Raw genomic sequence first — 27,960 nt, 5'->3', positions numbered from 1 at the left:
TCATGCTGCAATCGAATTTATTCTCGCCTTTTTCGCATAGATGTGACAGGCACACCTGACGCACTAGGAGCACAGACTGGCGGGCCAAACAAAGTTTTGGTATGCACTGATCGCTAAACATTGGCAGGATGCCGAATTATAAAATTCGTTCCTAATCACGAAAGAGGTAACTTCTGCCTGGATTATAATCTTTTCCAGATTGTCATCAGGGTCCTTCACGTTAAATTAGTATTTAATACCGTGGGCACACTCTTCACAATCTTGTGTAATTATTTATCTCCCAAAGCTAGCTCACTACAACCAAACACTGGTCAACCTAGAGGGCTCGTCGACAAGTAGACGAAGTGCAGCCGTGTTGTTAACAGCGGCTTTGATAATGTAAATACAAAGAAATAATCTAAAAACAGAAGTGGGTCGTGACAAGCTATGCTACACCTAATGAAAATGTCTTTTTTTCAATATCATTCTTTCACCGGGAACCACACCAATGTGTTGGGCAAGTGAGCACCTTATATTCCACTTAAAGCCACAACATTCAACGATCCGTTCACTTCATTCACCAAGACATGCCTGATCCTGTTGGACGTTAACATATGAGCAAGTTCTGATATTCAGAATGTACACCGAATCTGAAGTATGTAAATGATCATAAGATCAGAAAGGTTCAAACAACACGATTACGACATAAACATAAAAAAAGAGCTTGAAGGACCATAACTGTCGTAGGAGTTCCAGAGGCCAGCAGACTGTGCAATCCCAGTTGTTTGTAGATTATTAAGACGTTATGTTAAATGTTTGGTCTTGCATCTTGAAGATGAGAGGCCAACTATCTTCGGCTCTTACTCAAATATTGGCACAAACTGCATAATAACAGCTTCGTGGGCATCCAAGGTGAACTCGTTGAGCTTGACCTTCGACTGCACCACTTTGGTGGAGTTGGAGCTCTTCACTTCTATGTGCCCGGACTCGGGAACGTAACTGCTTGCATCCGCAAGGTTTACCATCACCTGCACGGAGGACACAGGAGACTTATTTGGATGTTCCCAAATAAGAAAAAATATTGCTTCAATTCTCAAAGATCAAGAATTTCAATGCAGAACAAGAAAACTGAACCATTCGTCTTTTGACAATCATGATGGTATGGTGTAACCACCGATGATAGATTTGAACTACCAAAAGCTACAGGGCCTTAATGCTATTGCTTGAAAGAAGCAAAAACATACTCTTGTCTATTTCAGAATGTTCCTAAGCTTACAAGGTTGCAATTTCATTATTATGGTGCATATCCTCCCTTATCACCAGCCTGTTTATATGTTCACTGTGGAAGGAACACTCTTCCAAGTGGTTTAACATATATGACCTGCTATATTTCCTATCAAACGTATATCAAGGTATCTTGCAACACGAGAGAGAGTACACCTACTCCTCCTGTCTGAAAGTATGTGGTCAAGCAGCCATATAGGTAGTAGACCAGCAACACCAAGTTGACAAACCATTAATTCGAAAAGACTTATAGCCGATCCTACATGGAACAAAGCCTTTTTAACGTTCTCCTGGTCTCGGAGGCGTTTGATGTGACACACAAACATGGCTGCCGCAATCGACAAGCTGCGGGTGCCGTACCTGCTCGTGGTCCCCGTTGACCACGACCATGTAGCCCGGAGTGCCCTTGCGCACCCGGAGCATGACGAACACCGTGCTGTTGGCACCCAGCACAGAGGTCACCGTGGTGCCCAGCCTGACGGCGAGCTTGTCCCGCAGTTCTGTCGAATGGTGCACCACTTCCAGGTGCGAACTGTTGCTCGACAGCGCCTACAAAAGCAAGACAGGTGGCGTGCTTAGTGACCGCATCTGCAACACTATGCGCCCACTTTGTAATGAGCTTGCAGAGCAACTTTGAAATGTCCCTGACCTAACACAGTGTACCGTATCTACAGAATTGCAGGTCGACCTAGAATGGAAAACTGGTTTCGGTTGCAACGTCAATCCTGAAAATAATCTCCGCGTACTCTCGCAAAGCTAGTTTTTCTGCATAGCTTTCAAGCACTGCTGTGAAGCCGCCGTGGCACACCAAAATATCACTTTGGTTTGTTCAGACTTCGTAAATAAATTTCTTTTTTCTTAATATGTGCTCATGAAGCTTTTTCTTTCCCATGACATTTGGGTCGTCTGACAATCATGTAAATATGGTACATGTTTTGCATACCAAAGCAACAGCTCGCCTATGAGACATTCTCATCGTCATCCTCATCCGTCCATGAAACACAGTCCTCTGCCAAAGATCTCCAATTTACCCTATACAGTTGAACCCCTTTATAAAAGACACTGATATAAGAGACAAATGGGTATAAGAGACACCAGTGAGCCTACAGTAAAATACGAATTCACGAGAAAATGCATGCCAGGTACCCTGCTTATAAGAGACAAGAACTGCTGCCCAGAGCACGCCTCTCATAAAGAAGTTCAACTGTATTTTACATGCCAATTTAATTTTTATGTCACTCCATTCAATTTGCTGCTGTCTTTTGTCTGCATTTTCCATCCCTCGGCAAACTTTTTTATCATTCAGTGACTTGTTACAGTCAAACTCCGCAACAAGGAACGACGCTTCAACAAAATTTCCGCTACAAGGAAAAATTCACAATTCCCCGTCAGCAGTCCATAAGAGTCGATGCATAAATATTGTCGCCACAACGAACAATTTTTCTTATGTCGTACCGCTTCAACGAAATTTCACGACGCAATTCCAGGCTCAGATACTTACTGCAATGCACTAAACCCGATCTTTAACGTTTCGATGCATTTTCAGAGCCTGAAAATGCGTCAACAAAGTCTAAAACACGCATTGGCACCATCAGAAACTGCCGCTGTTCAGCAAGCATGGGTGCCGCCATTGCTCGATAGCGATGACAATGCGACTGCCATGCTTTTGTTTTGCCACTGGCTTGCTTTTGAGCTGCAGACAATCCGAAGCTGAAGCTCAGTCGCTCAGTTCATGTTTTTTTTCACGCAGCTGCTGGGTGCAACCGCAGAACAATGCCTTTTCTGATGCTTATCATTATGTTCGCACTTGGCCAGTGTGGCAACTCATCAGAACGGCTGTTCTTCCGCATTATCAACAAAATCAGCTAGCCGTGAGTGATAGATGATAAGAACAGCATAGAAGTCGGCGCTCCAGGATACCCTGCCTCTATTTCGGCGTTGCCGGATACTTCTGACGGCGGACAGCTGCTGGTGTTAACGTGTTAATGCAACTGTTTCATTTGTTCATGAAGGCGGTTTTAGGCATTGTTTTAGCGTGCTTTTCATCATGGCCTCGCCATGCATGGGTGAGAACCATGTCGTGACGCTGCTGGAAAAAAATAGGAAGCAGCAGACACTTTTTGAATTATGAGAATAAACACTCCTTTGTTTTGCTAGCTCAGATCAGCTATATTTTTTCGATTTCACTACACCGAAATTTTTCCCGCACCCCATCAGTTTTGTTGTAGCGGGGTTCGACTGTATTTATGCTCAACTGTGAGCCTATGCAGATGATACTTAAGCATTACTAAAAAGCCGATCTTCAGTAGTATCCTTAGCAAGTCTTACCTGCGCACCGACGACAGGATTGTCTGCTCCTTCCTCAGCCCACGGCATTATACATTGTTTGGCCTGTTGGAAACGAAATTAAGCACTGTTAACAAGGCGCACATCAGATTTCATTCTGCTGAGGAACTGTACACTCAGCTGAACAGGCATAAAACCTCAGCTGTGGTCATTTACCATGGCAGCCAACGTAATGGATATCGATCAAACAAAACATGTTTCTTGTTTATTATCAACGAGATGGAAATGCCTGTTCACTTTACGAAAGCAATACTTGCGAAAAACTTTAGTTTTCCCAGCAGCAGGACACCAATGTAAAAAATGAAAAAGAAAAAAAACTTGCACATTGCTTAGCACTTCTCTACAATTTGCAGCAATAATTGATACATAACGAACTCGCATGTCACACAAAGATAACTTCATTGCATCCAGAAATATCGCAAGTGCTTCCCTCCATTATTGGAGGTATGTATTTGCAATAAGCGCGAACATCCCCCACCCTCACTTCTTGCCATTTTCGCTCTTTCATCCCCATTTTGGTAACAGTCGGTGTATGAGTACTCAATAATGCATTTCAATAGAAACACGAAAGTGCATTTTTATTTTTAGCAGCTCTTGTGCTGCCATCTTTGAGTTTTGCTCCATGACCAGGCGAGGGGCCGCCCTGCAAATGTTGTTGAATCATCTTTCATCGTAAGGGGGGCGCTTGTACAGGATTTTATGGTACACAGTCGTCGACCGTCTATTCAGATGCTGAAAATTCGGACATGACCATTTATTCGGGTACCTTTGCGGCACCGCCACTTGTCCCATCGAATGAATGTAAACTCGCGACTGAAAATTCGCGTGCCCCATTGTGTGCCGTTTTATTTTTCAGACTCCAGATCGATGATCGAGTGCGGCCACATGACTGAGATTAAATGCCATGACCAGCTGTCGGCAATGTTTACAATATCTTTTTTCACTACAATGCCAGCACTGAAAGGTTGGTATGGCTATGGCTGGAGATTGCATCAGTGTAAAAATGCAAAAATTGCACTTGCCAATCTCTAGGGGTGCGTTTTGGCTACCCGTAATGGCTATTTTTTGGCTTTAGTCAGCAGAGTATCCAGTGAATACATGCTACAGCCAAACCCACTAGTCAAGCCACAGTTGAAGTCTGCTCGGTGTGATGTTTGAAATTCCTGTGCATATGGTACGGACGAAGAAAGGACAGAATCTCGAGTGCTGGGACATGAACTAGCTCGACGTTGTTCCCTTTCGGCATATGAGAGTTTGCTTGTCAGATGTTTCTGCGGCTAGGCCTAATCTGCGTCTTGCTCTCATGCTTGTTGCTTGACAGGCAAAGCCTGATCTACTGAGACGGCTCCGCCGCGACTCCTTCCAGCCATCCATCGAATTGAGGACGGAGAAAACAAGCTAAAATAATTCGCCAGATCGAAGGCCGCCGACCTCATTCCAATGGTGCACGTGAGTTATCGCCGAGCTGGGCAATGATGAGGGTCGGTCAGATATCTGAACCAGTGCAGGTGAACAGCGACTCCGATGAAGCGCTGCCGACGGACACCTCTGTTATCACATGCGGATTAGGCACAGGCCATAACAGCGCCACCACCTACAGCTATAGCCAAACACTGGCTGAAATACAGGCCGACTTGGTCGTCAGCTATCATGCTTGTATGCAGACCCACATTAACAAATTTTTCCGGTCAATGGGCCAAAGAAGGTGTTCTTTTCTTCTTTTTTTCTGGTGAATCTTTCTTTTTTCCTGACTCTCGATTATTAGGACCCTTTGCCAGTTCCCGCCGAGTACGAATATACAATCGGTGACTATATTTGTAACACTGTATCTGTAACAGGGCTATTCTTCGTTTAGTTCGTTGTAACAACTAATTTGTCACACCAGTGTTCGTAATATCGAGGTTTAACTGATTTACATTCTTTCCTCAGAACTCTATTAACACTATTAATGTCACGTACAGGAAAACGCATTACAGTGAAATCTCGATCCAACAAATCTCAAGGGACCGCTAAAGATTATTTGTTATTTTGAAAAGTCGTGAAATTATTAAAAATTTGCACGAAAATCGTAAACGCAAGCACGTGAGTAGCCTACCTGTGCTGTGTATATATTCGCGATCGCGTCAGGCTCTAATAAGCAAGAAACAACAAGCTAGAAATATTACGGAACCTGTGCGCGTTTATTTAAGGAAGAGCGCGATCTCTCCTGATGTGGGCAGCTAGACAGACTGCTGAAAAACGAACACTTAAACGCGCGCATCCTTCTTATGAACTGCGAAGTATTGGCGTTAAATACCGATTCTTCACATCTGATCGCGCGCATTGTTTCAACACTGTCTTCGCACTCACCGCCGTTTCCTTGTCACGGCAAATGGCAAGGATTATTTGGGTCGTCAGCTAAGCTCACATGCATGCTTCGTTGTTACACTGTTGTGTAGTGTTCGAGGGCTATTGAAACATACACAAGTAGTCATCGGTGACTTCATCCCACAAATCACTCGCGTCGCACTTTTCACTGTTGTAGCATTCCTTTAGTGCTGGTTGTGGAGCTCATCTTGAACGTTCCACCACCAACCAAAGGCTAGAAAACAGCCGTGTAACAAGCGGGCAGGTAAACCTGCCCGACGAAAGCAAAGGCAACAGGGCGAAGCCCAAGGCAAAAAACAATTACCAGGTGATGATTACTGTGATAGGGATATCGCAGAGTTGAGTAGGGCGGGCAGATAAGAACATGTGCAGGCATTCTGATGATGCCGATGATAGTGGCGGGTACGGAGCTGGGCATTACTTTTACAGTGTCGAGTAACTTATTAAAAGTGCTATTCGTTATTTTGAAGAGTAGGGGAGATATAAGGGGAATAAAATTCAATACGTTATTGTGAAATATTTGGTATTTTAAAATTTGTAGTAGTAAAATATTTTTACATTAAACAAATGGACATTTGGAGAGGTATTTTTGAAGAAATTATTAGTTTGAGGAAATCGTTAATCTGAGGTTCGCTATAACGAGATTTGACTGTAGTACAAGAGGTAATAACGCAACACAAGGTGAAGGAACAAGAGGTACACGAAAGAGCGTCCCTGTGCCTTTTGACGGAAACGATGCTCTTTTCTGTACCCCTTGCTTCATACTGTCCGAAACGTGACACATTTTGCACAGTATGAACTAAGTAGCCCCACAGCATGTTTGAGTAACCTGACACGTTAGCATGCTTGTCCTGCACCTTAACCCCACTGCCAGTTAGAGTGCTTGCGCAAGCCGTTTCAAGATTAAAAAAACGCTTACGGGGCACTCTAGAGCGAGCTCGTCTCCGTTGTAGAAGACAGGCGTGCCTTGTACCAGGGCGGCCACCATGTGAAGGCCATCCAGAAGCATGCCTGCACGCTCCTTGAGACGGGAGGAGCTGGCGCTACCCAACTGCACAGACACAGCGCAAACCACCAAACAGTTTCAAGTCTATGTTTATTTACATCGTGTAGATGTGGGCAACCTAGGGTAAAAAGTGAAACACTTTGCTTGAGGAAAGCCCAAGCCCCAGATACAAAGTACACAGTAGACGACATCATCATCATCAGCAGCAGCAGACAGACTGCACCCACAACAGGTCAAAGACCTTTTAAAAAAATATACATACGAAAAAATAAAAGCTGTTTGGTGTTCGAGTGCACATTTTTAAGAATGAGTCCATACACAGTAGAATCTCGATGATACAATTACGGTTGATCCGAGTTTCACGATGATACGAATTTTAAGGTTGTTTCGGACAGACTGCGTTATATAGAATGCACTGTGATTTGGTGTTATACGAACGGTTTCCCAGACACCGGAGATGATACGAACGCGCCATTGGCCGCTGCACGCGGGCAGCGCAACGCAGTTGGACTGTGGGAGGAAGGCCCGTTTTCACACTTGGTCTCGAAGTGAGTGAATGCAGCAAAACTCACCACAATTCCCTTCGTTTCGCCGCCTAAAAGTGACCGGAAAACCACATTGCGAGGCCACCGCGAAAAAAAAATTGATCTGAGACCAATTCCGCTTCACGGCTTTGACTGTACCAGCTCAAACCGCGTGACCTAAACAACCGGCCGCATATACAACATGGTGGCAAAAGCTATGACGGTGGCTCGCTTGAGCGCGATCGGAAACTACCCGTGCTGCACGACAAATCTCACGTGCTCGACAAGGATGCGTTTATCGAGAGCCTGGTTTCGGTAACGACCGCCGAGAATACCGGAAGTAGAAAGTGTAACCGCAGTGAGTCGGCATGCCCTAAGGTGGCTCGCCTTAGCACAGCCAGCTGAATCTATTGCAGCCGCTGCGTCCACTCGTGTAGTTTATCTCCCGAAGTAACGTTTAAACGAGCTCGGACTGTTTCTTTTCAGAGCTTTGCATCAATAACTTGAACTCAGCACGAACTTTAATGCTCAGGAAAATAGTAAAATGCAATGAATTGTTAAAGCGGTGACATGTTGCGCGGCGCACAACGAATGTGTACATTTACTACGCGTATGGATGTGGATTTCAGGATGCTCTGGCGTTTTCGTTTTCGCTTCGCTTCACAAGTGTGAATGTTCCAGGACAGATTTTTTTATCATGCCAACTTCGCAGCGCGGTTTTCCGGCTGTGTAGGCAGCGAAGCAAGTGAATTTTTGATTAATTTTGTTGCTTTCACTCCCTTTGAGGCCAAGTGTGAACACACCTTAAGAGAGGAGCATGAGCAAGGAAACAGCGGCACGACTTCATCCTTTCAAGCGGCTTTCGTGAGACCGCGAAGGCAGAAAAGTTTAAAACAACAAAAAATAATGGACTTTTTAACAAGAACCAGTAGACCCCAATAAAGTTCTTATTTATTGTCATGACCAGCTTAAATTGTTTTGGTTCATGCAAATTTAGTATGATACAAATATTTTGTGTGCTCCCTACAAATTCGTATCATCGAAATTCTTACAACGGACTACTGATAACAGCCACTTATTGCGCCACTTCCTAGTTTGTTGTAAACGGCTTTGACTGTACTGCTATGAGGAGGAAGACAACGACACAGGGTAGACTAAGGCAGTTGCACTGTTAAAAAAACAACAAAAAACAAACAAAGAACAAATATCTCACCACAAACGATGGCCACATGCCCTCTGGTGTTACGTCCAGGGTCTCCTGCACGAACCCTCGTAGACTGGCAGCGCCAGGCTTGCCGACGAGCTGTTCGAAAGGCTTGCTGAGCACCAAATCCGCTGCAAGTTCATCGGAAGATCCATACAATGGCTTGGCTTCGGATGCCGCCTTGTCCACTCGTACACCGAGCACCCTAGGGAGGTCAAAGGAATGAAATATTGTATATGCAAAGGGAAACACTCGTTTGATAGATGAATTCAACAGTGGGGTGGAAAGCGAGGCCAGCGTTGGGCACATACTGTATCACACAGTAAGGTTTATTCACTCAGACTAGTCTTACACCACTAACGTCACTAATCCTACATCTTCACCAAGCTTCCTGCCCTCGATCAGCACCGCAATACCGCAATATTATGGTTTTTACAGTGTTGAATCTACCGCAGGAAAACAGTGGCACGAAATGCCATGCAGGGACAAGACACGCGAACAAACGAGCGCAGGGTGGGGCAGCATGTCAGCCTGATATAAAGAGAAGGACAATGTGTACAAACAGAGCAACACCGGGTGTCAGTCTCTTCTCTGTCACAACATATTGGTGCCAAAACCCGGTACCAATACGTTAATGACTCCGTTTTCCCACGGTAAATTCTACATAAAGCGAATGCTGTTATTAGATCACAAGAAAGGCCGATTCTGGCACCGTAGCTGTCCGCCACCGGGTGTCCCTAACCACTAGTGCATGAAATTAAAAAAAAAAAAAGAACGAAATGAATAAAAAATACCGAGGTCAGAATGGGATAAACTTGGGTCCTCTGGGTGGCAGCCCAGTGATCTACCAGTGAGCCACACTGGTGCTTAAAACTCCGCTGCAAACCGGCCCTGTGCAGGCTTCATGACGGGTAAGGAATTGCGCTAACATGTGTGATGAATCGTTTTAAAGCAGTACACAATCAGCTGTCACACAGTGCAAATAGTTTGTAACGTTCGGGTCTTTGAATGCTTCAACCCGTCACAAAAACCTCAGGCACAATTCATCGTCATCAGCATAAAAAAGTACACGTTATGCTTTACGAGTTTGTAGAGGGTGCCAGGCTTTTCTGAAGAGTGCAAATAATGGCATAGTGGTTGCTTCGCTACTACACAAAAATTATGATTTATGGTGTACTGGCTACCGTGCAAGTGGGCTTGTAGTAATTGCCCCAAGAGTGTTCAAAAAGGGCTCTATTAAGCCACTCATTGAGGAGGAGGAGGAGGATTGAAAGAGAAAGGACAGGGAGGTTAGCCAGTTCTCAGACCGGCTGGCTACCCCTCTCATTGAGCTTTTGCTGTGACTATGCTGAGTGTTCCGCGCAGACCTGGCGGTTAGTTTTTTTTTCCCTTAAGGGGAGACACGGGTCTTGAAGGCCGAAAAATTTCCGAAAAATCGATTTCTTGAAGTATTTTTCTAATAATATACAGGGTCTGAAGAAGGTGTTCCTAAAATGCTATTGCCATGTAATGCATATTTGTCGAGTAATTCGGTCTTAAAGTCAGTTTGGTGACCATTTCCACTCGCGAAACCACCCCAAAAATGGTCATATTCGACGCTGCCGCATCTGAGAACCACGCCAAGTAGCGCTGCCATTTTGGTCTCATTTGAAAGACGCATTCTTCTTTTGTCTGTTCCTAGAGGAAAGACGCTTTTCGTCCAGCAACAATGCAGCTATTGCGAATAAAAAAAAAAATACTCGCAGATCATCGGTGTGTTTCTATTACATGGGGCAGTTCCCGGTTCCCAATGGGATGTCGAGAGATTCGTCTGCTAGACAGTGGAATGCAATCCACAATTTTGTGACGAGGCCTAAACGACGGCTGCGCGATCGGTGCGATGGCAGGCGGTCATCGAAAGTTCCATACTGCTCATGCGTTCGGAAAGAAACGAGAGCGGTGTCTGAGAGCATGCAATGTCTTATCAGCAGAACCTTCTGCCGCCAAGAACACGAAAAAACCTGGCTGTGCCAACGCTATTACAAACGTGGCTCCCCGATCACGGACGCGATAGCCGAGGCCAACAATCACACGCGAGATGTGCGCGTCAGCACTCACTTGGTTTCCAACACTGAAAAAGTGGCCCTTGAGTGTCGTGCGAGTGACATTCAGAGAGAGCTTTCGTTGACATCAGCCACACGACACGAGCGGTCTGTTTTTCGAGACTCGGAATCGACCGCGCCGCGACTACTGGAACGCCGTTCATCGTCATAAGCTTAGCGATAATGAATGAACTGCGACAGTGTATAAAGTGCGGTGTTTGTGGCAAGCCTGGGAGCATTTCGAAGAAAGCTCGGGAATATGGCATCGCCACGAAACTTGTGCTGACGTGTGATGAGTGCGGGGAATCGAAAACTGTATGAAGCTTGCCATGAGCAGGGGGGGACGCAACGCATGGTCTGTTTCGAGATCGACGTGCTTGCGGTTCGCGCGGGACCGCAAACGAACAAACTGCGTTGAATTGCATTTTCTTTTCAATTCAAATGTTTCACAGAGATGCATGTACACAAATACATATAAAGGTTACGTGAAAGTGGAAATTATTTTTGCTTCGCAGAAGGCTGCCGGGCAGGTTACTGACGACTGCGCGAGCACCGTCAAAACGCGGTATGCCGATCTGACCTATGGAAACCCTGATAACATCTGACGTGCAATGAAAGAGAAAGTACATGAAAAATGATGATGACTATACTCCTGATGACTTCTACCATTGTTACTGCACTGATTTACACTTTTACCTGTTAAATATACATGCTCACTGTGTCCCTCCCCCTCACCCCCCAAATTCTCTTCTCGTTTTCTCAAAACATCTTTTATCACGTTTGAGGACATTGCCCACAGTATCTTTTGATCTAGTGGATGGATTTAGATAACTTTTGCAACATTTGAAAGCTTATACAATGATGAGTGCAACAAAACCAAAATATTATGATAAGTTTATTAAGAACAGTGCTTTACTTAGTAATATAATTAAACAACAGTTTCAGATTTCTGATGAGTCTACTTGCTCAGGCCATAACTCTTGAACCAATGAAGCTAAAAATCAAATTATGGTTTCCTTGCACTCCCTGTTCCTTACAGAACACTGTGATAGCTAATTTGCAGCAATCTTTTATGAGGAAGCTGTCTAAACAGTGGGCAGAATGTGAGTTTATGAAACGGTCAAAATTTTAAAATTCGGTAGTGACAGCTGAAAACTAATGGCATATTTGTTTCCAGCTGTGAAAAATGGATATCATATAAAAAATCCAGCTTTAAATACTCAAAATTAAAACACATTTTTAAGACCAGTGTCTCTCCTTAAAGAGGTCCTGTAGGGCCTTTCCGTGTAATCATTGAAAAATCTCAGTATTGGAGCTTTATAGCCTCACGAATAGATTGTTGCAAAACGTTTGTGGACACGTTAAGAAGAAGCAAAGTTACATATTTGTTGCGCGCTTTAAGTGATCTCTCTTCTCTTGATTGGACAGGAAGGCTGGAAGCTACACAGGGAGGGACGCCAAGGAAAAAAGAACAACCATTCTTGCACGCTGCTGTGTGCAAACTGCACATTCACCTGTGCTCGGTCTCGTGGGTGCTGGAGTAGTTGCCGAGAACCTGTCGCCACTCTTTCAGCACGCCCAGCACGTCTTGCTCTGTGGCGAAGGTAGCCTGCTTGAGAACCTGAGAAACAAGCACATACCCCCACGTGAGCGCTTCTCTGTGTTCTCGTTAAAACTGTAAAAATAAAGGCTCAATGGAACTTTCGTTTCATTTGAAAAACTGGTTTGTGACTTTTACGAAGGGGGAACCGATACTCTCGGCCATGTACACGAGCTTCCAAAGTGCCTTGGCTCGCGTATAAAGTGCCCGTAGCAATTTTCTCGTACTGAGTCTTTAAGGGGGGACGTGGCACTTAGAAGTCGAAAATCGGCCCAAAAATTTAATTTTTTCTCTCTCATCATTTTCACGTTCCCGATGCCCTTCCGCACATATCAGCAAAGTTGGGCTTCGAAATTCCACTCATTTCTCAAGCTATAACCCATAAAGAGAGCAACATCGCCCAAGCAGACTTTAAATTGAAGTGTAAACTAGCCGTACTTCAACTGCCAACGGCACGCGAACTACGCACTTCACCATCGCCATTTTGGTCTTGTTGTAAAGGTCGCGTTTCTAGCTTTTTGTTTTTCTTTGCCAGTAGACAACTATGCGCCCCTCACGAAAGCAAAAAAAAAGCAAAGCCAAAATCCCGCGCAGCGCGTGATTCCGTTGGTTGCTTGACGCACGTGACTAATATGGCGCTTTCCGATTGGCCAGGAAAACTTGCTGGCAGTGTTTGCTGTCATTTTGAAAGCGTATCGCCCTTGCAAAGGTTTCGTGAGTCGTATCCCCAACGCGCTTGTGCGTCTCGCTATGCCCGGCGGTGCGAAAAAGTTACGACCGCAGCATCATTTTCGCCGTTCACGGAAGACAGGCAGAAATCCCACTGGTGTTGCTACTGTGTCGCGGGAGCAAACGCCAACGTTACTTGACAATGCTGTCTTGATAACGCTGGCCGCCCGTGTACTGAAGATGTTATCGAGGAGGAATGTGTGAGACTGCTTCCCCGTATAGCCGAAGCTCTGTGAATTATGACCGCGCCGATGCTATTGGCAACGGTGAAGTGCGTGTACACACGAGCCTCCCTGACAGCGCATGCTATGTCGACTCCGGCAGTGTGCGGGTAGACGCTGATGTGATCAATGCCAGCGAGGTTTGCGATGCGCGCGCCCGTAAGACAACCACGACGCTTGATGGTTTTTCGTCGGTGTCAGCAAGAGCGCGAAAAATTGAGCGCTTTTCGGAGTCGAGTGGTGCGGCAGCGAGGCAAGATGCCAGCAAGGCAAGACTCGGAATTCACACGAAAGCCTCCAATCCGCGATTTGGAGTTTGGTATCAAAGGAGCGGCACCCTTCTCTTTTTGCTGTGCAAGCTGCTGCTATAGAAGCTGTGCTGTGCTTCAACACGGGCAATGCCAATACATTAGCTGCAATTCTAGAGCAGCTGGACATCATGATACTCAGCAGCACATCCCTGAGGGCTAGGAAGAATTTACATCAGAGTGCAACCTCAAATAAAGAAGCGTCCCAAAGTCTGAGAAAGCTGGTCAAAAAGAAGCATAAGGATGGGATGCATCCAGATTATGCCCCTGGTGCATTATCATAGGAATTTATTAGTACTTTTTCAATAAAGGTGTTTTGAAACGTTTTTTTCTCGTTTTCTCAAAACACCAATTTTGGCACATTTGCCACGTTGGAGGGAAAATAACTTCTGTTCCATTCCAGCTATCAGGATAAGTATTTTTTTGCCAGAAAGATAAATGCGTGCAGTATGCAATATGCCTATTTTGAAGGCGATATGCACATAAAAAAAACTTTTTAATTGGGTCACATGCGTGACAGGTGAAGGTGGCTTGTTTTTAAACTCCTGTTGAAATTGGCCCAGCAAATTGATTTATAGCATATTGCACTCCTTAAACATCTTACATTGTTTCTACACTGCCGCCAATGTTTTGGTGCTTTCTGCTTAGATGCTAATTAGGCTGCAAACAAAGGACCCCCAGGTTTTACATTGATTGTGGAGTATCTTGGAAACTACCTGACCTACCAAAAAAGTAATTAAAATTTTTAAAATCTGAACATCTAAATGCACACACTGTAAAACTTTCGTTCAGATCTCTACATAAATAAAAAAGTCGCACATCAAGTGTAGCCTCCCCCTTTAATGCAGTCAAACGAGGACATGACAAACATAGAAGAATTCCTCAAACAGCTCCACATGTTGAGAATTCCAAGTTTTCTCGACGGACATGTAGAAGGCGTAAATGTTTACCTAAGTCATCATTTTCATTCCACACTTTTTTGTGGAATGTGTATATCTGATTGTAAGCCTTTAGCCTTCTTGAAGGTCCTTCATCTCAGAAAAATATGGTTGGAGATTCTACAATTTGCTGCAAGACAACTACTCTCTTGGCTGTTGGAGAGTTCTTTACCGCATCGTACAGCTGTGTTTGGCAAATCATACTGAAGTGATCCCCTCTTTTTTTTTTGCAAAACTTGAGCAAGCATCCATCCAGCCAAAAACATTGCTAGTGTAACTTACGCCTGCTATTGCAAGAGAGAAGTTGAGATTAGCATGAAATACGCTATTGAAATCAAGTTTCATATTTTATTCACAAAAGTTTGCAAATTTAAGCTTGAACTGTCATTCAGTGTGTCACTTTACCATTAAACCAGTTTTATTATGCGGGTGTGACCGATAAGGAAATATCTTTCTCAGAGTATGAGCATTAGAGTATGATCACAAGCATTTGGACTTTTTATTAGGCATTTTTAAAATTTTATTCTATCCCAAGTTTGTTTCCCACATAACTAACAGCTATGCAGTAGAAGTGCAGGCAATTATTATTGTGCCTAGAGTGGTGTGCTGTTTCTGTTCCCTGAAGTTCACTGAACACAAGCAAACGTAGTCGATAAAAAAAAACACAAAATGTCAAAAATATTCATAACCCAAACTTACAGGCGCATGGTCCAGGTAGGTGTGGCTCACCAGGAAACCACTCACGCCTCGTTCGAGCCAGAAACGCAACACACCCTGCAAGGGCAAACAAAACGCAGCAAGCTTTCCGTTGTGCTGAGGCATTCCTCATCTGCACATTCCGATTAGACACGCGCAGATCACAAAAGCAACGCTAAAGGCATCGCCAGCGACGACAAGCACAGCGAAAATGATTACCAGTCGTAGCTACCAAGAACAAGATTCGAAGCTATGCATTGCGATGGTGCCGGGTGAGCATAACGAAGGGTGCAGTAGATTGGTTTCATTCCAATGGGGTTGTTTACAGGGTACATGAGTTTAAGAAAATGGCAGCTATCATTAAAAAAAATTTTTTTTGCTGCCACCCCAGCTACACTAAAACCTCATTATAACAAAGTCATACCTGCCAATAAAATACTTACTTGTTATATATGGAAATTCGTTATAACCATACGTTCTTCACTCAGTATTAATGAAAAGGATATTCTTCACTTACTTTGCTGTAACCGATAATTCATTGTATCCAGGTTCGTTCTATCGAAGTTTGAGTGTATACTTAAATGATAAAAGTCTATATTTCTATTCCAACCCACCAAAATGAGGCTACTGCAGAAACATATGTTGATCTGTGTTCATTATTACAGCAACACTACAAAACACGAATGAAGAACAGCATCCTTTTATCTTCGTACAGTAACTTCACTAAGTTAAGCTGAACGAAGTTCTTTGAATTTGAAACAGGTCATGGAACAGTGAATTGGTAGCTCTAAACATGCACCTCATATCTTACGCTCACTGTCAGATTCGCTGGAATAAGTAAATGTATGCTCGAAGAAAGAGCAGAAGAGAACAGTCAAATAAGTTTCTAAAACACAAATGAGGAAGCAAGTTTTGTTCATGCCAGTGCAAGAAATTTACTCATTGCTTATGAATTGTGACACTGTTTCTGCAATTCTCTACCCGGAAAGAGTTTACAAGCTATAATTAACTGACTAAAAGTATGTGTGCCATGATATTTTTCACTAGAAACAGCAAAATCAAGTTGTAACAGTATTTTTCTCAAAGCACAAATTTTGACCACTTTCTTTCGCTTGTTCTGTAAAAGTGGACCTAGGACAGCTAGATCTGTAATTGTTTTTGCACAATGTAGCTAAATGTGCACAAAAAACAATGCTGAAGCTGATTTTATTGAGCAGCTTCATTTTTAAAATTTTTAATATGAAAATGTTTGTTTTTGGTTACATACAGTTAACTTAATTGTGCTGTAATTAGAGATGTACTCGTTCAATTCTCCATCAGCTTGCAGCGTTGCACTCTTTAGGCTTTCTAGTATCTATACACATGTTAACGACAATGTAATTCTAAGTACATACATTTTTACGGTTAAGAATGATAGAATTATTTGTTTTCTTGATTTTTCTGGAAATGGCAATTTTGTACACCCTGCACAAAAATTCCTGCAATATATCGGAAACTATTACAGATAGCAGAATTCTTTTTACAGCATGAAGCTATATGTTTGGAGCACAAATTATAGGAAGCATATTTTGATTTCTCTTGATGCAAGCTTTTAAAATTGGTCTTTTGTGTGACCACACAATGGCCACATTCAGAGCTATGAAGTTTAGTGTTTTGTAAAGTAAAACATGACCCAATCAAAAAAGTGCTGTCTACGTTCTGTAGCTTGTGCTTTCTGGTGTTGATCCCTATGCTATTTGTAAACTTCTGTTTGTTATTTTTATATTGTAGTAGGAACAATACATAGTTATCTTAATTAAATAATGAACTAATGAAGCCACAGAAAAAATAACTACATCTTTGAATCGGGAGAACAAACCGAGTAAGCATGCCAACTTTTGTCACATTTGGTGCAAAAATAGATAAGAGAGCCTTAATACCCATGTCCCCCTTTAAACTGCTGTAGGGTGCCAATATATCATTCAGCTTAGAAAGCACCACAGCTCAGAGAAGGCAGAACACCACATTCTCCTCACACAGCATTGCCGCGTGTTTTAGCCGTTCTATTATGAGTCGGTTGCTTTTTAAGTCTACTAGCAAATAAGAAAGATTATAGAAGCTTTCCTAATCAAGAAAAATTACAACTGCATCAGCCAAACGCTTCATCACTAGAAAATGAGCTCTGTCTGAGGCACAAATCTGGAATCAAACTCCATACGAATTTGAATGTTGCAGCAGGCACAAAGTGATCAGCACTATACTAACTTTAGCTGTTTTTTTCCTCTCTCCATTGAGTAATAAGTACCATTTTGAAATCAACATGTGCCTGCCTTTACTGTTCTACCTTCTTGGACACTGTGCACCTATTTCAAGATGTGCAGAGTTGAAACAGTTCTTTCTGCCGCTGCACTTACGGTGAAAAGCTCCAGAGCCTTGGGACTTTTCCAGTTGATATCGGCCGAGTCCAAGGAGGTCTGATGCAGGTAGAACGCCTTAAGTGCAGCATTGTAGGTCCATGCCGACTCGCCAGATGCCATCTGCGTTGTATCATCAGTTTTCAAGCCTTCGCATTGCATAGGCACTTGACTGCCAGAATACACAACGCCATAACGCTAGTGACACCCTGTAAATCAGCATTTGAAACATCATGTCCACGCATGTGTAAATATATGTAGAGCACAGTAGGAGCAGGGCTCGTGTAACTGCAAGCAAAATAATAATGGCACACAGTGCTGCCCAGCCTGTGTCGTTCCTACATATCAACACAGGCAGCCCAGGCAGCAAGCAAGAGCTCTGGACTCTCTGCCCTAGATAAAGTGTAACCTTGTTACAAAAAATTGGTTGTAGTGAAGCAAACCGCATACATTGTCATTTTCCTCCGTAACGCTGCTAGTAACTTCTCCCGACTGGTAGTTAACTCCAACAACTGTCTGCAACTTGTCCAAATGCCAAGCAGCTGTTCGTACGAAGGAATTGGTGGCAGAGCCTTCACTGTACCCATCGCCACCTTGTAATGTCTTCTCGTGAGCTCTGCAACACGGCACACTGTATCTGAAGCAAAGCACATGTAGGTTTTTTTGGGTATGTGAGCCATCCGCATCCCTAATCAAAAGCTCCCCAGGGCTGCCACACTACGTCAGCGGCAGAGACAGATTAACATATTCGCCACAACAGCTTTGTGAGAGAAACAGATGGTCCCCTGTTGAGGACGCAACAGAAAGCAATCCATCACGGCCCTAGGGAAACATGAAGGAAGGGAAAAGAAAACATTTAGCCTTGGCGTGCCAACCCATTTCGAAGCTAGCAGTGTCGATTCAACACGTGACCTTTTGGGGCGAGATCACGCAATGAACGAAATTTGCCTAGACTTTGGTGTACGGCACCGAGTAGCTCCTAATCGAAGCGCATTCGCTCGGTACAGTTTGGCCGGCTGACTGATGCAGTTCAAAATCGGCACTTTAGTGAGAACACTAAAACAGACCACACGCCCCAGCGTCTTGCTCACCTGTTGGGCCAACGCAAGAAGCTGGCAGCTTTGTAGTGTATTAAAAGACAAGGACAAGCGTAGACGAAGCAACAACAATGTGAAGCCAAAACTCACAACGCCATCCGGGGGTGAAGCCTCGTCACCCTGCTCCCAGATGTAAATGTCTTGGAACCCATCTTTGCCCTCGCTGCTGTCTAGGAACCACTGGTGGTCCGTGCTAGTGTAGGCCGGGTTGATCTCCAAGACCACATGGAGGTCTGCAACCAGAGTGATGCCATGTCAACACTGTGGAAAGTGTGGTTGAGCAACACAAGGGGCACCCTGAATGATAAAATGAAATTTTTTTTCCTTTGGCACACTTGTTCGCCTGTCAGACACGACTAAATGAATCCGATAAACAATCAGGACAGGAAAAGCATAAGATAGACTAATTGCTGTCCGTAACTGAAATGTAGGAGTAATGACGCAGACTGAAATGAATTGCACTACCAGATGAAAAACCGTGCTTTCCTTTTGTGGGATCCAAACCCACAACCTTCAAAGTTAGGCAAGAATTTCATGCCCTGCTTCAAACCTTCAGTTGTTACACAGGCATCTTTTGGTACACTTGTGATTCCTGCATTAGTATATCTTGGATGGGAAATCTCATGCGCTCAACTAGCCAAACTTTCGCCTCAAAACTCATGCTTACGTTCTGCAACATTGCCCAGCACTCAGAGTCTATGCGCGATTTTTTGGTGCAGTCTGGCAGGAACATCGCAAAACACAAGCTCAGAGACAGCATCAAGTAGTTGATTTCAGCTCTTCACATATTTTGCATTATTTTTGTAATTAACAGTACCAAAAAAATTTGTCAATTCTATGCCATGAAAACTCGACGATGACGATCAAAATTACTTTTATATATCTCATTTCTGTAGAACGAATCGATGGGACACAAGAAACATACACACAATGCAGAGCAGCCTGTTGTGTGAGTGCATGTCCTGTTGAAACGTTGCGCTATACAATGTACTGTGATGCTACACCATCACAACTAGTCTTCAACCTTAGGAAGTCATCATCATTTCATTATATTCATTTAAAAAAAGCATCATAATTTTGTTTTATCTATTGCTTTATTTACTACCTCCTCTGGTCATGTTACCTATGCGACAAGTACTACCACTACTGCTACCACAATCGCTACTACTTCTGCTACTAGTGATACTACTGCGACTACTACTACTACGGCAACGGCACATGGTTTAATAAGACAGCTTTGGTGTTAAATGGGCAAACGTATAAAGACTGGGAATAAGAACAGCTAAACAAACCTTTCTCCTTGGTAGAGTTCAGCAAAGCTTCCACGTCGGCTAATGTGCCAAGGCTGGAGCGCACTTCCAGATAGTCCGTTACGGCGCCACTTGCGTCCTTGGCAAATATGTCACTCAGCAAGAGTGTGCGCATTCCCAGCTGCTTGATGTACTCCAGCTTGGATGTTAGTCCTGAAGCACACAAGAAATCACCGCACCTTTCTATATAAAATGCTGCAACAAATGGGGGCAATCGAAACTTAAAGGGGCAAAAAGAGAAACAATGACTTTGTTCAGATTGGCAAACTGCACCTTACAAGCTCTAATGCCATGTTTCACGATCGTAAGTTCATTATTAGCGCAGAAAACTAAAAGTGAAATTCCATATTTAAATTTAGGGCTCAAATTTCCACGCGCGATGTCAGAAATTTCATTTTCTTTTTCTTTTTTGTGACACTGGCTCGATGAAATTTTCTGAAACTTCGTATGATAGGTCTATAGATGCACCTGCAGGTGACAATGTGCTTCATTTTTATCACTTAGAATCTACACAAGAGCCAGTAGACGCCTTCAAAATCTATGACACTGACAGTGTTTGCTGAGAAAAGGTCAAGGTGGCGTCTCTACACGCATTTTTTTCGTGCGTTTCCCCACTTACAAATTGTCGTGTGATGGTAAGGGTGGTGTTTTCGAAATTGTGAAATTATACTTTACTAATACACGGATAATTGTTATGCACTTCAGTGTCCCTTTAAATACTACATACAATTAATTTTGATTTACATTAAAAGGGCACTGAAATCAAAATTTTCAGTCGATAATTTCTGCGTCAGATGAAAGACCAGGTCCTTAAGAGCCTAGAAGATAGGCTGATAAGCTTAAGCGTGGCCTTAAAAATTGATTACAACACATTTTAAAAGTTAGTTTCAGTTTCTACTGTACCTTGACATTACAATGTAGTACGAGCATTTCGTCACGTGCTCGTGCAAGATATCGTGGCAATTCCACAGCCGCTCTGCTCCGTGGCTTCGTTGCTAATGCACAAGCGGCCATTGTGTTATGTTTTGGTGGTCAACATCACACATCATCACAATTGGCGCTTGAAGACACCAAACTTTGTACGGTAGCCAGATGTCAAGCTGGTGCAGATGTTAGTAGGTGCAGCATGTGAAAATTGACTTTCAAGTCAAAATAATGTATTTTATCAACATGTGCTGCACTTCACACTTGGTCAGAGCTGTCTTTGTATACAGGAGATTTGGGCGACGGAGTATAATCAGCTTTGAACATTGCTATAAGCACCCTCTTAGGTCACTTCACTTTTTTTTTTTTTTTTTCATTTCGTTGAGCACTAGCCCGAGAGACAGAATGTGAGAAGAGGACGTCAGGTACAGTAGCGACCTGCACCAGCGTTCTGTCGCAGGTGAGTGTTAGTGACAAATGGTTTGCATGTTTTGAGAGCCAAATTACCGGGGTGAATTCTCATTTTATTTTTTTATCCCTAAGAAATTAGGTAAAGGAATAACCTCATTATATTTATGACAAGACAAAATATTCCAATTATTTCACCTCTTTATTGGATAACTTGCTGCATGTACTGCAATATCTGTTCTTCAAAAATAAATATGAATGTTGCTAAGAAATCAAGGCCGCAATTAGGTCCAGTGCTATATTCTCTGGTGCATATAACAGCTGAGTATGCCCAAGAGTTAATACAGCCTAGAACACCACCAAACTGCTGCTAAGTACTGTATAATGCTGAGCAAGCGCTCCCCTTACAGTGAAGAATACTCCGATCAGATTTAGAAGGGGGGTACGCTTGCTCGGCTGGGGGCGTTTGCTCGACGTTTTACGGTAAGCTTTGCCTGCTTGTACAAGTTCCCAAATGTGAGTCAGTTTCGAACACTTGGCTTCGAAGTTCTTTGTGCACATGCAAATGTTTTTTTTCTTTTTAGGAAACACTAAAGGAAAATACTACTTCATTTGTTTTAATAAATTACCCATCTACAATGCCCAAAACACCAATTTATTCACAATCACAATTAGCAAGCCAGGAAGTGACAAAAAGAAAATAAATGCAGTTGTGCTGCTTCTTATTAAGAGTTCATGCATCAACCTGCCATAACATCACAGGTTTTGACCCAGTCTGCTAAGAATTAAGCAAATTTTGACAACTGTACTGTGTTCAAACAATGCAAGTTACTAAAGACATTGTTGGACCAATGTGGCCAAAAAATGACTTTGAAGCTTGTTAGTCACCTTAATGTTAAGGTGCAGTGGTTTCAGCATGAAGTTCAGAAATAGAACTAACATTACATTTTTTTAATAATCAACCTGTAATTGTAACACTTATTACTGTTAATAATGTTTTCAAAAAACAATTCATCAGCCTAAATTGATTTAACGTTTCACTTGACAGTCCCTTTAAGGGATTACAGCAAAAAAATACTACCACACACCAACACTAGTACATAGGCGAACTAGCTAGCGCCTATATTTTTCAGAGTTATCCAGAATACTATGGCTACTGTTCCTATGCTGCTAACAACCCTGCTACCTTTTTTTATAGCTTTGCCTTACCATCTACATTTGCACACCATGGTAGACGATGTTCTGCATAACATTTCCCCGCTTGTTCCTGCCCGCCGTCACACAACCTGCTGCACACTGCATACTTGTAGTGCAACTTCTTCGGCAACAAAACACATGATCGCCCGCGATGTCGCATTTGTTCCTGCCTTGTCCTGCGCTATCATGGTCATGCTGTCCTTGCCGTTGTGCAATGGCAGGTCAGGCCCGACTCACCCGCGATGTCTCCGCGACCGTCCTTGTTGCTGTCGGAGTACGTGTCCACGTCCACACTGTAGACGGGTGAGCTCTGCCACCATGCCAGGCGTGGTGGTGGAGCGCACCGCGGCGTCAGCACAATGATGGCGACAGCGCCCACCAGCATGGCCAGCCAGAGGACCCAGAAGAGCACAAACAGGGTCATGCGCAGCCGCACCCAGAAAGGGTCGTTGGCGTACTTCATGAGCTCCTCCTTGCTCAGGCCAACAAACTGGCTCTGCATGTGAAGGAACGAGGTCAAGTCAAGATACAGGCCTAATGCCTATATACAGGTGGCTGTCTCATTCAACGGGCACAAAGATAGCCAAACAGCATTGAGCTACGGCAGGGCCCTGCTTAGCCTATATGCAGGCTGAACAGATAAAGATAAATCTATATGCAAACAGGGACGAATACTTAATTCGAGGTTCGAAGCAAATAGTGATTAGGACGAATAACTTAAAATTGAATAGTTCCAATAGTATACCACATGTCATTAAGAGAAATTAGCATTTCTGTGATGACCCATCTAGCTTGCACAATATTTTTGAGAACTGAAACTAGGCATGTGCTTTTGCCACTGTTTTGGTTTGAGGTGGAAGTGGACTTGAACTGTAGAACGATTCCCATAGCAACGGGATGCTAATATGGTACAGTATGGTACGTGTTAAAAATTACTACAGTCACATAAGCAAATATAACATTCTTTTAAACTTCATAAGTAATTAAATGAGTGGAAGGTAACATGTACATTTAGCCTCGAAGTCTAGCTTTACGGCAGCTCAGACTTCACCTGGGTTGGTGGCTTAGTGGCACGGCACCCTTACAGTGCAGTGGAATCACCTTTACGGAAAAGGGGGGGGAGGGAAGGGGTAAACATGAGGTGAAATTACATATAATGGTCCATTGCAAATACTTCCAAGCTTTGAATTCTATTGTGATATTCATTCAAGTATTTTCCAATCCAAACAACAAATGCAGCTAGCTGTCTCATATCTCTGCCATTACAAATTATTCGACAATTAGAAAAAAAATTGAGGAAAAATTCACAAATTTTCGAGTGCCGTGTAAGGGGTCATCGTACGATGCAATTGTATTAGGGTCTCGTATAGAAGGCTGACAAGGGCATCCCCACCTCAACACCTTTGATGTCAATCTTGGCATCGCCATTGCGATCCTTCCCATCAGCCTTGCTGTTGGTGAAGGTGATCTTGGTGCCGTCACTCTGGGCCACCAGCTTTTCGGTGACCGCTTCGTCCCTCTCGAGGCCATCCTCGTTGACGTGGGTTGGCTTGTTCTCCATCTCAACGGCTTCCATGGTGCCCGCTTTTTCTCACCAGTTTCCCAAGAAGTATTTGCTGCGAGAAAGAAGCCCGAAAACAGAGGGGAAGCGTTTACACTTGCCGTGTAAGCGTACGAAACAGCGAGGCTGGCTCATCTTGGGAACTCAATGTAGCCTTCTAGGCTGATGATAGGTCTTTCCTTGGCGTATAGAAAAAAAAGAGTCGAACCACAGCCTGTCGCAGACCATTCCAGAATGTCCACGCTCCAGCACCAGAACTAACGTGCAAAGCTAGCTGTGGCCCTTAGTCGCTTGTAATCGGCACCGGGAAACTCAGCGCCGCAGTTGTATGGACTGTTTCCATTGGTGGGCGGGGCTGATAAGCAACAGCGCGGAGGTTTATTTGTGAACACCCAACCTTTTACCTCGAGTTTTAAGAGCTTCGCTCTTTAAGAGAAGTGGATTGATACTGAAATTATCACAATGAAGCTTTAAGCAATTATCACTTGTAAAAGTGTTCAATTATCTCGGCAATTGTACATTTGAGTGCCTAATAATACATCGTGCCGACCTTACGACTATAACAAAGCAGCTAATGGTTTAGGCAAAATACAAAAGCCCAGAGACATATGACAAGTGCAACATAGCAAGTCGCCAACTAGTGTGATCTACTGCTACAATGGATGGTTTTCAAACGGCTTGCTGCAAACATTGGCAGAGAGAAGTCAGATGAATTGCAATGATTAACCAGAGTTTCACTTATAGTTATCAAAAATGAAATGAGTTTTACCTGGTTCTAACATGACTATTACATATTTCTCTCAATATGCATCTATGTATCTTGCACAATTATGCAACTACACAATAGGTGTAAAGTGTCGTACGTCCCTGTTAAAAGTATCGAGCAAGGGTTGACACAATTTTTAAGTCAATGTCATTACTACGAGTTGAATGCACTTGCCCCTCACATCTTCGACCTTTTCTTACGTACAATGTTTTAAGCTACAAATAGTGCAGTACTGGTTCACCTGCACTGTGCAAATTCGCTATTGGCCAATCATTTCCTAACTTGGTACCAACACTTCCAAGTAACAAGTGAACTGTTCCTGCATCTGTTGACTACCAGCTGATGCTGAATATCTACCCCCTTCCCTTCTCTTTTTTTCAGTTTCAGATGGGAGAGCACCTGTGTCCCTGCGAACTACTCCAAATTGCACGTGAAAAAAAAGTATAACCAATTTAACCATCTCCTATTCGCATATGGTATGGGTTATTCAAACTCATCTGCCATACATTTATAAATCAAAGCTTCTGTTCTGACTAAGGAATATGTGTTGCATAATCTGCAAAATGGGTTAGTCAAGTAAGCACTGGCACAAAAATTTCGCATCGTGGCTAGCTTTTTACACCCCTCTATAGATGTTTTTTAAGAGAGAGGAGGATCCCCTTACTTTTGGGCTGTTGTATGGGAGCACAAAAGCCGACGTTTCAGGCTCAGCAACGAAATATAGGGGGGTCACGCATGTTAACAGTTTAGAGAAAACTACGACGTCACACAGACCTTCAGTGAAAAGGTCTATAACCAACTCACTTATTCCAGCCGGAAAGTTGGTTTGCTTGCGCATTCAATGGTTAATTATTTGGAGGCTGTTTTATAGCGCCCAGTCACAGTTTCAGGTTCTGAGAGGGCCGAGTGAGGCATGTACCAGAGTAGTTTCCATATAAACATGGCTGGATACTTGAGCACGCCAAACTGCGTTATGAGCACTGCACTGGCAACTCTCATCTACGAAAGCCTGCTTCGTGGGTGCCGCTATAATTCTTTCCAGAACGTAAATATGAGTGACCACTCTAAAAATGCACTGCTAAGGCAAGGACGTCAGCCTTTGTGCTCCCGTGCAAGTAGGCCCACTCTTTCCATTAAAAAAAGGTCTGCTAGGAGAGAGCACTTACAAGGGTTGCAGCAGCCAATACAAACTTGCCACGCAGGTGGCAGCTGGTTGTTTACACGAAAATCAAGGTGTATTTCGCATGCAGTGACACGACCCGTATCAACCCCAGGCTGTCCAGGGGGCTTGTGTCGTCCCCGAAGTCATCATCTCCCAGTTCTGACAAGGGCGGAGCCACCAACTTGACTGGGAAGGTCTCTTGGTCTTTCTTAGTTTTGTCACTCAGGACTTGAATAATGTTCTTTGTCGCTATAAATTCTTTGTCAATATTTCGTAGATACCTGTGTTTCCCCATAAATCTATCCCACAAGTTCTCTCGCCTTCAAAGTTTTGTGTCGGAACTGCTTTTAGCAAATCTGTAATGCGTGTAGTTAGCTGTTCATGCAAATTCTGGTCACATACACAAAAGTTCTGTAACCCAGCAAGAGAAGCTCATCATAACCGAAGCTATCGTAATGAGACCATAGCTATACAAGCATAGGCATGCGCAGGTTTCCTCTTCAAGGGGAGGAAGCAAGGACTCATTGCAGTGGCCCCACTCCCTATAATGCCAATGTATGGGGCTGGCTTTGCAACCCCCTCCCCCCCTATGATCAGTCTAACAAAAGTAGTTAAGGCAATATGAAATACGTATGCAAATGAGATTTTCAATTTTGCTTCTTTTATGGCAGATAACTTCTTCGGTAGGTTCTCCATGTAAGCTTATAAGTAACCTAAGATTATAGCTTTAAAAAATGTGTTGCTGGGCTAGTTGGTTCGTAATCTTAAAGCTTGGAAGTGCAAAATCGACGAGGACAGGAAGGAACACAGATACAAAGGACAGGGTTGTGCCCTGTGTCGATTTTGTGCTTCCAAGTTTTAATAAAACCTAACATTACTTTTGCACCATCTGGAAATAATCTGTGGAGTAGTTTGTTATATATGAATGTTCTAAGACCACAGATATGGTCGCAAGTGTAGGTGTGATGAATTACTAATACTGTTCAACCATCCATAATACTTCACAGAAAATTCACCTTGCCAGTGAACAAAATTTGCATGTTATATCTGTACAGTACCACAAACCATACTCTCTTCTTCCTCTCTCATCACCGCAGTGTAAAGGTACTACGCAGCTGTTTTTCAGTTTTACAGCGTCAATTCAAGCGGTCTCGGCTGGCACATGCCACGGGACGGGTGAAAAGAATATAAAAGCGAAAAGCATTGCAGCACCCAGTCACGAGACGGCACTGATTGCCCAAGGGGCCTGCGTTCTGTAACGAGACAATCGAGGATCTGTCAAAATAAAACCTGAACTGATACATAAACCGAAAATTTTGAATTTTTTTTACCAGCACTTAATTTCCGTGAATGAAGTTTTTTTTTTTTTTTTTCGCAGCACTTAATTCAGTCAAGCTGTCGGCCTCGCCCGATTTACCTCTTAGCAAGCCAAAGGCGTTGACCCTACCCAACTTCTTCGGAGTACGAAGTTTCGTCGAAGTTTCAGTTAAACTTAAGTGAAGTATAAGCCCTCGAAATTCGAGTGCGAAAAGGTCCACGCTGAACAACGGTACGCGAGTAATAAGCGTGCGGGGACCCTCAAGTAACTTCACAGACAAGTCCTAACATCTGCGGCCTAGTTAATGTGCAACCCGAGATCGTATTATAGACCGGTTTCGCGTGATCACTGCATGGCATCATCAGTATCTCTATAACACCACGGTCCTGGAGTACACTCACCACAGAAGGCAGATGTTGAAAGCTTTTTAAGTACGATGTTGCCTCGCAGCCAACACGGTGGCCGCCCTGTACCAGTCGGGGTCTACACGTCTGCGGGCCACGGGGACAACCTACGGCCCTGTGGCTTTCAGCAAGCGGAG

At 43.6% G+C, this 27,960-nt stretch overlaps 1 protein-coding gene across 1 annotated transcript; it reads right to left on the bottom strand.

Annotated features, from left to right (window-relative positions):
- On the bottom strand, positions 1 to 27,960 carry LOC119167087 (amino acid transporter heavy chain SLC3A1-like). The gene is made up of 13 exons (XM_037418505.2): positions 27,821 to 27,960; positions 24,006 to 24,228; positions 22,850 to 23,108; positions 20,066 to 20,236; positions 18,864 to 19,006; positions 17,677 to 17,799; positions 15,287 to 15,361; positions 12,306 to 12,412; positions 8,720 to 8,915; positions 6,896 to 7,027; positions 3,592 to 3,654; positions 1,624 to 1,812; positions 1 to 1,007 (listed from the first exon to the last, which is right to left on the bottom strand). The coding sequence occupies exons 2-13, from the start codon at positions 24,186 to 24,188 to the stop codon at positions 840 to 842; spliced, it is 1,809 nt and encodes a 602-aa protein (XP_037274402.2). The 5' UTR covers positions 24,189 to 24,228; positions 27,821 to 27,960; the 3' UTR covers positions 1 to 839.

The sequence above is a fragment of the Rhipicephalus microplus genome, chromosome 6, assembly GCF_043290135.1.
Source record: "Rhipicephalus microplus isolate Deutch F79 chromosome 6, USDA_Rmic, whole genome shotgun sequence".
Classification (NCBI taxonomy): domain Eukaryota; kingdom Metazoa; phylum Arthropoda; class Arachnida; order Ixodida; family Ixodidae; genus Rhipicephalus; species Rhipicephalus microplus.
Note: the sequence above shows the minus strand (reverse complement) of the source record. Positions and strands in the feature narration are given on the sequence as shown.

Coding starts and splice junctions, on each gene's coding strand:
- LOC119167087 (XM_037418505.2), bottom strand. CDS start 24,188: ATGGAAGCCGTTGAGATGGAGAACAAGCCAACCCACGTCAACGAGGAT. Junction 23,109..24,005: donor TTGACATCAAAGGTGTTGAG/GTGGGGATGCCC, acceptor CTTCACATGCAG/AGCCAGTTTGTTGGCCTGAG. Junction 17,800..18,863: donor CTTCACCCCCGGATGGCGTT/GTGAGTTTTGGC, acceptor GATACAACGCAG/ATGGCATCTGGCGAGTCGGC.